We start from the raw sequence: 12,367 nt of genomic DNA, 5'->3' as shown, positions 1-12,367 counted from the left end.
TTTGTAACATAAATATTATTGTTTATTAAATTTATATAAAAAAATATATAATTATTCATAATTTTTTTATCATTGAATATTTTCTTTCATTTATGCTTGCATATGGACATATATACAACCTTATTTGAAAAACATGGCAATTTTAATTTGTAAAATATTTAGAAAAGCAACCAAAGGAAAATTAATAAAATATAAATAGTATATTTTCCTTTATCACTTCCGAATATATATATTATTATTTATATGGGGTTAAAAAAAATGTAAGTTCCCCATTATATATAAATTTTGATGGACTTAAATTATCTTTAATTCATATATACACATTAATTTAAAAATATCTATATTTTCTTTTCTTTCATGAAAGATTATTTTACCATTTTCTTATCCTTCGTTTTATTAATATCTTTTGTACAAATTTATAAAATTGGTAATAATTTAAATTGTAAATAAAAATAGCAAAAAGGAAAATTGACATGTCATAATAATCAAATAGCTACAAACCTAGGACAAATAAAATGCATTTTTTTCACTATTTTTTAAATTAACATAGTCTTATTTAGCTTTCAATATAGTTTGTTTTATATTGACTTTGATAGTTCATAAGTTTTTACTAAACATATATAAATGACATTTACAAATAGAAGGCAAAATAGCGGGTGCAGATAAAGCTACATTATATAAATATATTATATTATTCTTAACTGTGCTTTACGACAAAAAAAAAAATATAAATACTAAGCCATAGTAATATATTAGTCTTATTGTGCTATTATTATTTTATTTTTATTTAAAAAAAAAAAAAAAATTATCCTACTCCATATATATACCTTATTTGAAATAGTATACATAAAAAAAATAAAACACCCATATTATATATATATTATATATGTATATATATATGTATATATTTTTTGGCATAGGCAATAATTTAATTTGTATATACTTACATTATATATATTATAAATTATATATGCTAAGAATACTTAAGATAATTTTCATGTGGATCCATAATATATATCAAATTGGGATAGTGTTTTTTTTTTTTTTTTTTTTTTTTTTCTTTTTTAATAAACATATATCTTAATATATTTTTATAATTGTTTTATTATCATATACTACGTAAATATAAGATAAAACAAAAAGCATACATCCATATAAATATGTATGGATTATGGATTTCTCATAAGAACCAATTATTTTATTACTTATTAAAAATTTTGCTTTTTATTTTCTCTATATAGTTTTTAAAATTCAAGAAAAAAACATCAGTAGTCAAGTAAAAAACAACAGTAAGAAGATTATACTTATTTTATAGTACTAATATATATATGTTTAGAAATTATTTATATCCTATGCATATTTTTTAATTAACCAAAAATTTCTATTTTTTTTTTACAATCTGTTTCCATTACTTTTGGAAAGTACATATTTGAATATGTTTACATGGATTAAATTAAAAAAAATACACAATTTTTAACATTTGATATAAACAAAAATTTAAGCTCGTTTTATTAGTGCTTTGAAAATAGTTCGATATATATATTAATCTAAATATATATCTGTGTTATTATTTTCCCTTTTTTGGTAACATTTTAACTAAATATATTTTGATATAAAATAAAGAAATAATGACTACAAACCAAATAAACAAACGAATATACATACCTAAATTTTATGCGGATGCCAATATTCATAAGCCTAAAGAATATTATGATTATGACAATTTAGAACTGCAATGGAATAAGCCTAATCGATATGAAATTTTAAAAAAAGTTGGAAGAGGAAAATATAGTGAAGTATTTAATGGATATGATACTGAATATAATAGACTATGTGCAATAAAAGTATTAAAACCTGTAAAAAAAAAAAAAATAAAAAGAGAAATAAAAATATTACAAAATTTACATGGTGGACCAAATATTATAAAACTACTAGATATAGTAAAAGACCCAGTAACAAAAACACCATCTTTAATTTTTGAATATATCAATAATATAGATTTTAAAACATTATATCCTAAATTTACAGATAAAGATATACGTTATTATATATATCAAATTTTGAAGGCTCTTGATTATTGTCATAGTCAAGGTATAATGCATAGAGATGTTAAACCTCACAATATTATGATAGATCATGAAAATAAACAAATTAGATTAATAGATTGGGGACTTGCTGAATTTTATCATCCTGGTCAAGAATATAATGTTAGAGTAGCTAGTAGATATTATAAAGGACCAGAGCTTTTAATAGATTTACAATTATATGATTATTCTTTAGATATATGGAGTCTTGGATGTATGTTAGCTGGAATGATTTTTAAAAAAGAACCATTTTTTTGTGGACATGATAATTATGATCAATTAGTTAAAATAGCTAAAGTTTTAGGTACAGAAGATTTACATGCATATTTAAAAAAATATAATATTAAATTAAAACCACATTATTTAAGTATATTAGGAGAATATGAAAGAAAACCATGGTCTCATTTTTTAAATCAATCAAATATGGATATAGCCAAAGATGAAGTTATTGATCTTATAGATAAAATGCTTATTTATGATCACGCAAAAAGAATAGCCCCTAAAGAGGCTATGGAACATCCATATTTCAAGGATGTACGTGAAGAGTCATAAATTCAGCAATTAATTTAAAACTATTTATATTTCACACAAATGTACTACTACATGTTATATATATATATATATATATATATTGTCTTTTACTTGAACCCCTTATGTTTAGGATACAACACATTTTTTACATAGAACGCTCTAAGGATATATATCTCATTTTACCAATATGTGTATCCACATTTGTGTAAATTAGTATATATAAAATAAATTAAATATTGTTTATTTATATTCCCATTCACACGTTTATTTTTATGCGTATATTTGGATATATTAAAATATATGCACTGTAACTATTCCCTTTGGGGATACAAACATATTATGATTTTATTTTTTTTTTTTTTTTTTATTCCTCATTTTTATCCATAAACTTATTTAATTAAACAATACTACACATATATAGCATATATTATAGCTACACATTACATGTGTACATATGCTTATTTTTTCTAAGCAATTCCTCTTTTTTATTTCAATTATTGTTAAGTTGAGCGGGAATATATATATATATATATAATACTATATATATAATGCATATATACTTAATGCATATATACTTAATGCATATATACTTAATGCATATATATATAATGCATATATACTTAATGCATATATACTTAATGCATATATACTTAATGCATATATACATAATGCATATATATATAATGCATACATTTATTATCATTATTGTATCCAGAAAAAATCAGGCATAGCGACTTGTCTTTCCTCTAATCATAATAGTTGTATATACACACGCACACACATAAATAAATATATATACATATATATATACACGTTTATATATAAGCTTTCTGTTTTGTCTATTGTTTATTTAAATTTCTAAAAACAGCCAATTTTATTAAAAAAAATTATTTTTATAATTATAGATAGTATATCCATTAAAATATAGCAAAAGGCTATAACTAGCCATTTCAATAGTTATTAAAGTGAAATTTTAATGATTTTTTAAGAATATTCAAAAAATATTAAATAAAAAAAAAATAATTAAATATGACAGATTAAACCGTTTGTATACAATAAATATTATAATGTGTAGTTTATACAAGTGTATTTTTATTTATTATCACTTTTTTTTATATGTAAAAATATTAATTTTATACAAGACTTGAATAATAAGAAAATTGGTAAAATATTTAAAAGCTTTTTATTTTTTTCAAATGTATATATAATATTTGAATGAAATAAAAAAATAGATATTCATAATATAAACATATCATTATATCTTGGTGAGATACTTATTTTCCAACTTTAATAAATCATAGAGATATTTATTTTAAAATTAATATGCACATATATTTATATGGGAACTCACATACACGCATATAATAATTTATAAGTTAACTTTTACTATGAAAAAAAAAAAAAAAAATATATATGCCTAGATCATTTTGCAATATTTTTTCATTTCCATGTTTTGATACTTAGTCAAATCTTTATTTGAATTTTTTTTTTTATTTATAAGTTATTTATTGTTTTCCATGCTATTTTTAATTTTTTTATATGTGAAGTGAAAAACACACAGTAATTAAAAATGCTCTTATCCCTTTTTCCCATAAAGTTAAATAAATGAAATATTCTAATATCAAAAATTTGTGTTTCCCTTTAAAGGTAATCAAAATATGTATACACTATTTTTCATAATTTTTAAATAAAAGTTAAAAAAAGTTTCACACAATAGTAGTTATATTATGAAAAAATATTTGACCAACTAATGTTGTATGCACACACAATATATCATTATGCAAAATATTTTCCACGGCCACAAAAAAAAATATATACATACATACACATACACATGCACATACAATATTTCACTTTTTTGTAAACACTTCACAGGGACGAAATTATTCTGCTACCAGCAAAGTGTTTATTGATAAAAACACAACAGTAATATGTCAAGGCCTTACAGGGAAACAAGTATGATTTTTACATGTAAAATTGATGCTTTTGACTTGTACTACTCTTTAATTTTATTATTAACATAATAACTAAATAATATTTTTCACTTTTTCAGGGTAGTTTTCACACAACAGAGGCACTAAAATATGGAACGAAAATGGTTGGTGGTGTGAACCCATCAAAAAAAGGAAGTACATGGGCAAGTATTGATAATAAATACACATTACCTGTTTTTGGGTCTGTTCTTGAAGCTAAAGAAAAAACAAACTGCTATGCATCAGTTATTTATGTACCACATCAACATGCTAAAAATGCAATTATCGAATCTATTGAATCTGAAATACCATTAATTGTTTGTATAACAGAAGGTATATGCCAACATGATATGTTAGAAGTAAAGGCATGTTTAAATATGTCAAAAAAAAGCCGATTAATAGGTCCTAATTGTCCAGGAATTATAAAACCAGGCGAATCGAAAATTGGAATTTTACCATCACATATTCATAAAAAAGGTTGTGTAGGAATTGTAAGTAGAAGTGGTACATTAACATATGAAGGAGTAAATCAAACAACAAAAGTTGGTTTAGGTCAATCTACTTGCATAGGTATAGGGGGAGACCCATTTCATGGTACAAATTTTATTGACTGTCTTAAATTATTTTTAGAAGATGATGAAACAAAATGCATATTATTAATTGGAGAAATTGGAGGTAATGCAGAAGAACAAGTAGCTGAATGGTTAATAGAAAATAATGTTGATGATCCAGAAAAAAAAAAAAAAAAAAAAAACATATTTGCATTTATAGCTGGTAAATGTGCACCTCCAGGAAAGCGTATGGGTCATGCTGGCGCATTGATTAGTGGAGGTAAAGGAACAGCTGATGGAAAAATTGAAGCTTTAAGAAATGCAGGTGTTCATGTTGTTATTAATCCTACTAAAATAGGCGAAGAAATATATAATGTCATGAAGGATATAATATAAATTGTCCAAAATAAAATAAAGTAAAAATCGAGGTGTACCTTTGCATATGCATAATGGGTCCCTTTCACCATTTCTACATTTCAAAAGATATAGAAATATTTTAATTCCTTTTTAAAGTTATTGTAATATTTTATATTACACCTACATATTATTTTAAGGGGGAAAATAATAAAATGAACAAAATCTATCAATCACTATTCCATATAACAACTTTTATAGTTCATTTTTATTTGACCTAAATAGTTATGTTAGGATTAGTCCTTACATTAATATATAAGCACATATAAGTCAATGAAAATATGCAATGTGCTGTTTTTTTTTATTAGTTCTTATTTTTTTTATTGTTTATTTTATCTTTTTCTTTTTAAGTTTCAAATGTACAATATTATTATTTTCCTTATGGTATACTTAATAACATATCCAATTTTAATTTGTGTAAAATATTTGAAATCATTTTTTTTTTTATAAAGGATTACCATTTTTTATGCACACACATGAAATATTTTCAGACTAATTTGGAATCAATTTATAATTCGTTAATTCTCGTAAATAAAGAAAAGTTAAAGTTGTAATCAGATTGAGGACGAAATAACATTAACAAAATATATGTTACGTCTTTATGATTATATATATATGCGTATAAGTTTTGTGCATTATTGACGTTGAAGTAGAGTTTAGAATTTTTATATATGAAAATTCGAAAGGACAGTGATGAAAAAAAAATATATACTTATCCATCTATTATATATATATATACATATGTATACGTAAATATAAAGGAAAATGACACGATATGTAAATGCATATATACATATATGCGCATATGGATAATATAAATGTCAATAGTTTGCAACTAAACAAGAATATAAGCTCGATCTCTTTACAAAAATATTTGAGTTTTACTTCTTTTCTGTAGGATCGATAGTTATCACCTTTTAAAAAATTTAATTAATTTTTTTAAATATTTCTTCGAAATTTATCAATAATGTTGATTTAAAAACAACTGACCGTAAAATAAAAAAAAAAAAAATTTCAAACATATATATTTCCATATATATATGACCGTGCATGTACATAATATCCTATGTGTACATTTACACAAAATACACACACACATATACAGTTATTTATAATTCATCGGTGATGTTTTGTTTGTCTGATCCATCGGAAGATTCATCATCGCTATCTTTATCATCAGATAAATCATTATCAAGGTTTAAGCTATCATCACCCATTCTATGTTTTGATGATGGTAATACAACATTTTTACCAATATCTAATTTAAAATCTTGAGGATATCTAATAACATCACCATAATCAGTTAAAGATGTTACTGCAAATTTTAATGCCTTTTCATTCCATAAATCAAAAGTAATTGGTTTTCCTTCAAAAATATTATCTTTGACATCATTTAAACCTACAGAAGCAGCATCATTAGTTGGGTCAAAATATACTTTAACAATTTCGTCTCTGTCTATAAATCCATCTCTATTTGCATCAAAGAAGTTAAAATCATCTAATGCTAATTCATCATCTTTTTTCATATTTATATCATCAGATCTTGTTTCTTTAAATTCTTCAATTGATATTTTTCCATCTTTATTTGTATCATGGTGTTCTAAAATTTCATTAATTTCTAATTCTTTTAAATCGTTATCTTTCATTGGATCTATTAACAATCCAACTTCATTTATATTTAATTTATTATCTTTATCTTTATCAACAATTTGAAATCTTTTTAATAAACCATCTGCATGTTTTTCAACTTCTTTTGGATCTAAATTTTGGGAAAATGCATCATTTAATTCAGGTAATGAAATAAAACCATCTTTATCTGAATCTATTTGTTTCATTTCAATTTGTACTTGTTTTAAAAATACCTCATTTTTAACATATTCAAACCATGAAGTTATTTCATCATCACTAAGTACTTTATCTTGGTTCTTGTCAATTACACCAAACAATTTTGTTAATCTATCTTTTACTTCATCACCAGTTAATCCAAAAATATCATTTATTTGAACATCACTTAAAGTACTTAAATCTTCAAGCCCTTTCATATCTGTATATTTCATTGGATTATCCATTGCCTTTGCATAGTTGGTTAATAGGTAAAGCAACGATAGTACTGATAAACTATACTTGTATCCCTTCATTTTTATAACAATTTTTTTTTTTTTTTTTTTTAAAAATCAATTATAACTTTATCCTTTTATTAGATATTTTAATTTAGTTGAATTGTGTTACCTTTCAAAAAAAAAATAACAAGAAAAAATGTAAAATTAATATAGAAATGAGATTAAGCGAATTACTTTCTTATTATTATCAATATTATCGTAATTGCATATATATATACAGTTTTAAGTTATTATGTACTAAGTTTTTTTTTATTTACCTTAATTTTTTGGGGTTTGTTAATTACGGTGAAGCAAAATAGGTGAAAAAATAAGATAATGGTGAAATTACGTAAAGTTTTTTTTTTCGTTTATTTTTAATAAGTAATAATAATATTATTACATTTATTTAATATCCCTATTGCAATAGTATTATTATATGTGCATTCTCAATTTTTTTTTTTTTTTAATTTGTCAAAACATAAATTTATTCTTTGTATGATAAAATAATTGTGTAAATGCATAAACATCAAAACGAATAATACGAGAACTTAAGCACATCATCATATGCAGTGATTTTTTTATTTATTTATTTATATGTAGTAGGGAACGTTACGGTAATAATTAACATGAACGTGAAACAAAGGCAAGCTCCTATAAAAATTAATTTATAAAAAAAATTAAAAAGCTCATTTTCAATCGTATTTTTCTTAGCATATTGTGCATGCTTAATTTTACGATTTATTTGTTTATGTGCATCCAATCCAGTTTTATAAAAATGATAAATTTTACAGTATAAGCAAATCTTAAATACACCCTATTATAATTATAAATGGTATCATATTATATTACATAATAAGTACCAGCCCATATATGAATAAGAAAATACCTAGTGCATTACCTAAATAAATAAACAAATTATTACAAATAAGGAATAATTATATATTTTTTTTTCTTTTGGGTATTCCCTCTTCCCTATTAAATTTCAAAGTATTTAGGATTTCTGTATGACAATAATGATATTTTGTTTTTATTTTCATTTATACCAAACAAATTAGCACAAACACATTTAAATAAGTGCTATACACTTAAGAAATATATTATACATTATATTAGTTTTTACAGTGAAAAATGCTCTATAATCTTTAACACATGTGTTTAATATTTGTTGTTTGGTTAGTTGCTTTTACTTTACACAATGTTTGCTTGCATGTTAAATTATGTTCTTATAATACGATTCAAACGAAATTTATAAATCCATTTACATACTATATAAATGTATAGAATTTATTCTCATTTTCCCATCAAAACATAAAGTTTAACACATTCTAATGTGCTATATTATATTCAAAAAAACATATTTATTGTAAATCGTAATTAAGCATATAAAATATTTCAAATACTTTTCATTTGTTATGTACAATAAATAAATAAAATATAAAAATAAGTTTAAAAAAAATATTTAAAAGTAGGATAAATTTATATTGCTTATAGAATGTGGAATAGTAAAATATATATATATTCTTATTTAGTCCTATTTTTTCTATTATTTTTATAAGAAATATATATGTTATAAAAACTATGTTATTTTATAATTACTATTTATATATACCATAAATACTACAAATGTTAATTCGGTCTCATATGTGTGTGAACACACATAAATATAGGAAGTAAATAAAAAATATGAACAAAAAAAAAACTAGCTACATTATGTATATACAGCTAGTTACATTGTGCATATAAATTAGCTCCATTATACATATAAAGCTAGTTTTAATGTGTATATACAGCTAGCTTTGTATTTTTTTTTTTTCATTTCAAATCATCTTTTTACTCGTATTATATATTTTAAGTTATTCTGATGATAATAACAATAAATTTAACAAATAAAAACTTGTCACATAAATTTAAAGATTTAATAGAATAATAAAAAAAATATTCCATCAGTGATGCATTTAATCATCACATATATCAATATAGAATTGTCCTTAGGATGGCAGTTAATACTATTGTTGTAAGGAAAATCCTCACGACTGTGTGTATCATATAATCACACACATAACTCATATAAAAAAAATAAATAAAAATATTATAATAAACAATGGTACTCTATATTGGTGGGTTAAAATCGGAAGTGTCTCCATTTGTATGTGTGCACACATGTATGTATGAATTTATATATGAAAGTGTACAAACAATAATGATACTATAATATAAAAAAATCTTCACATACAATTGTATCGAAGGAAAAAGTTTTTGTATATGTTTTAACTAAAAATGTGTGCTTGTAAAAGCGTGTGCGTGTTCGTAAACAAATGTGTAAAATATTGGCATACAAAATCGCCAAACATTTAACAACAATTAAAAAAAAAATATTAAATATATATAAAAATAAGATAAATATGATAAAGTCAAACACCGCATGTGTGTATGGATAACTAATACATACGAGTTATTGTTTCTTTATAATTCATCATAATATGAGCTTTTCAAAAAATTCAATCCCTTTTTGATGTTTTGATTAATTGACAAACCTCCACTAACTACATTATCGACAAAATTGAGAACATTATTGTAATTAACTTCTCCATCAAATACCCTAAATCTTTGTCTTTTGGGTCTGAATGCAACTAAAATTAAGCAATTCGGATGTTTGCATTCATTTGTTAATCCAAAAGAATCAAGAATATGTGGTTGGTTAAAAATGTTAATATACAAAATTTTCAAAGGATCATTTGAGAATTTTGTTGCTACTTTTTTGATATCTTCATCAAGGCTTTTATAATTTTGATTTAATAGTTTTAATATAAAAAAACAAATTTGTGAATCTTTTTCATTACAATGACCCGAATCATATTTTTTTTTGGTTAATTCTTGATATGAGGTAATATGACCATATAAATTATTTTTTAATCTATGTTGTGCAACAATGTGACTTAGTTTTAATGATAAAATGTTAAAATCAACAGTTTTTAAATGTGTTAAATCTCCTTCCAAAGTATCTATATCTTCAATAAGTAATATTGATGGTGTTTTTATATTTCTTTTTTTAAATATTTTCATAATAGTATAATTAGTATCATATACAATTCCTATATTTAATCTTTTTTCAAATTCCATGGATAAAACTTTAAGCATAATAATGTTATCTTTATGTGATATAAAAAATAAAACTTTAGGTATATCTGCACTTTTTGTTAAAAATTTATCGAGATTTTTTTTATTTTTAATTTCTGTAAATGAATATGGAATATTATTATTTATAAAATTCTTAACATTATCTTCAGTTTTACTACTATATAATGTTTCATATGTTTTATTTTTTTTAATTAATATTATATGCGGTAATGACCTTACTTTATATTTTTTACATAATGCTTTCTCTTCATCACAATTTATAACTGCAAAATTTATATACCCATCATATTTTTTTGATAACTTTAAATATATTTTTTTAAATGATATACATTCCGAACTAGAAGAGGAATAAAAATTTATAAGTAATGAATAATTTATATCATCAATTATTGAATTGGAATTTTTACTATTTATTTTTAATACTTCATTTTTATATATATCTTCATAATATTCTTCTTCAAATGGATGGCGACCACCATATCTTGGTCCTGAATTATTATATCCTTTATTTCCTCCTGAACTAAATTTGAAATGAAAATTACCTCCTGAATTTCCACCTCGACCTCCACTAGCAAATTGTCTAAATATCTCATTTACAACATCCTGATCAAAAGGAAATCCATTTCCAAATCCACCTGGCCCACCTCCTGGACCTCCTGGTCCTCCTCCAAACCCTTGAGATGCTTCAGCATAATTTTCTCCATACATATCATACATTTTCCTTTTTTCAGGATCAGATAATGTCTCATATGCATTTGCAATTTCTATAAAATCTTTTTCCTTATCTGGGGCTATATCAGGATGGTATTCCTTAGCTAGTTTTCTATAAGCTTTTGAAATATCTTCTTTTGTTGCATTTCGTTTTAATCCTAATCTTTTATAATAATCTACTCCCTCAGCACATGTCAAAAAAAATGACAATAATAACCAAATAATAGAATTTAAATTTGTTATTCTTTTCCTTTTCTTTTCATTTGTTGCATTCATTATATTCCCCTTTAAAATGAATAAATGTTTTTCGTGGTGTATTCAAGATCATATATAAGCAAACTTGCGCGCGCATGTATGCACATATATATTATTTTTTTGTTTATATACGTATTTACTAGAAATATATTCGTAAGTATTCTCACGTATATATTTTTTTTTAGTAATCTAATTAAGAGACCTTTTCTTATCCACTTCCCTCAATTTTTCGGAAAAACATATAGTTTATATGGACATTATAATTATATATAAATATATTACTTAATTATGTTATTTATTTATTTTTTATTTTTTTTTTCTGTACCCCTGTTTACAATCTCGCTTAATTGCTAAACTGTAAAAAATTCAATAACGGTTTTTCTGTGTTTTCTTTTATTAATTTTTTTGAATTTATACATTTAAATGTTTATGATATAATATCTTTTTTTTTTTTTTTTTTTTTTTTTATTTATATTTATTATTTTTCACAATGCATATAGTAAAATTATAGTATATGATTTGCTAAAATATCATAACATAGTATATATATTATTCTTTTTGTACCTAATAGAATAAATTATTTTTTATTTTTTTTAATATAAACATTGTCA

General features: G+C 22.8%; 4 protein-coding genes across 4 annotated transcripts; 2 read left to right on the top strand and 2 right to left on the bottom strand.

Annotated features, from left to right (window-relative positions):
- Positions 1 to 1,628: 1,628 nt before the first annotated feature.
- On the top strand, positions 1,629 to 2,636 carry PY17X_0941100 (uncharacterized protein; the record flags this gene model as incomplete). The annotated part of the gene is made up of 1 exon (XM_720354.1): positions 1,629 to 2,636. The coding sequence occupies one exon, from the start codon at positions 1,629 to 1,631 to the stop codon at positions 2,634 to 2,636; it is 1,008 nt and encodes a 335-aa protein (XP_725447.1).
- A 1,584-nt stretch (positions 2,637 to 4,220) lies between these two features.
- On the top strand, positions 4,221 to 5,535 carry PY17X_0941000 (succinyl-CoA synthetase alpha subunit, putative; the record flags this gene model as incomplete). Its single annotated transcript, XM_022956086.1, has 3 exons — positions 4,221 to 4,262; positions 4,491 to 4,571; positions 4,669 to 5,535. 3 exons carry the CDS (start codon positions 4,221 to 4,223, stop codon positions 5,533 to 5,535), a joined length of 990 nt encoding a protein of 329 aa, XP_022812270.1.
- A 1,127-nt stretch (positions 5,536 to 6,662) lies between these two features.
- Positions 6,663 to 7,691, bottom strand: PY17X_0940900 (uncharacterized protein; the record flags this gene model as incomplete). Its single annotated transcript, XM_720356.1, has 1 exon — positions 6,663 to 7,691. The coding sequence occupies one exon, from the start codon at positions 7,689 to 7,691 to the stop codon at positions 6,663 to 6,665; it is 1,029 nt and encodes a 342-aa protein (XP_725449.1).
- Positions 7,692 to 10,115: 2,424 nt separating this feature from the next.
- PY17X_0940800 (heat shock protein DnaJ) lies at positions 10,116 to 11,777 on the bottom strand (the record flags this gene model as incomplete). The annotated part of the gene is made up of 1 exon (XM_722888.1): positions 10,116 to 11,777. One exon carries the CDS (start codon positions 11,775 to 11,777, stop codon positions 10,116 to 10,118), a length of 1,662 nt encoding a protein of 553 aa, XP_727981.1.
- Between the last annotated feature and the right edge of the window lie 590 nt (positions 11,778 to 12,367).

Source organism: Plasmodium yoelii, assembly GCF_900002385.2.
Source record: "Plasmodium yoelii strain 17X genome assembly, chromosome: 9".
NCBI classification, from domain to species: domain Eukaryota; phylum Apicomplexa; class Aconoidasida; order Haemosporida; family Plasmodiidae; genus Plasmodium; species Plasmodium yoelii.
This window is presented reverse-complemented; position numbering and strand designations above follow the sequence as displayed.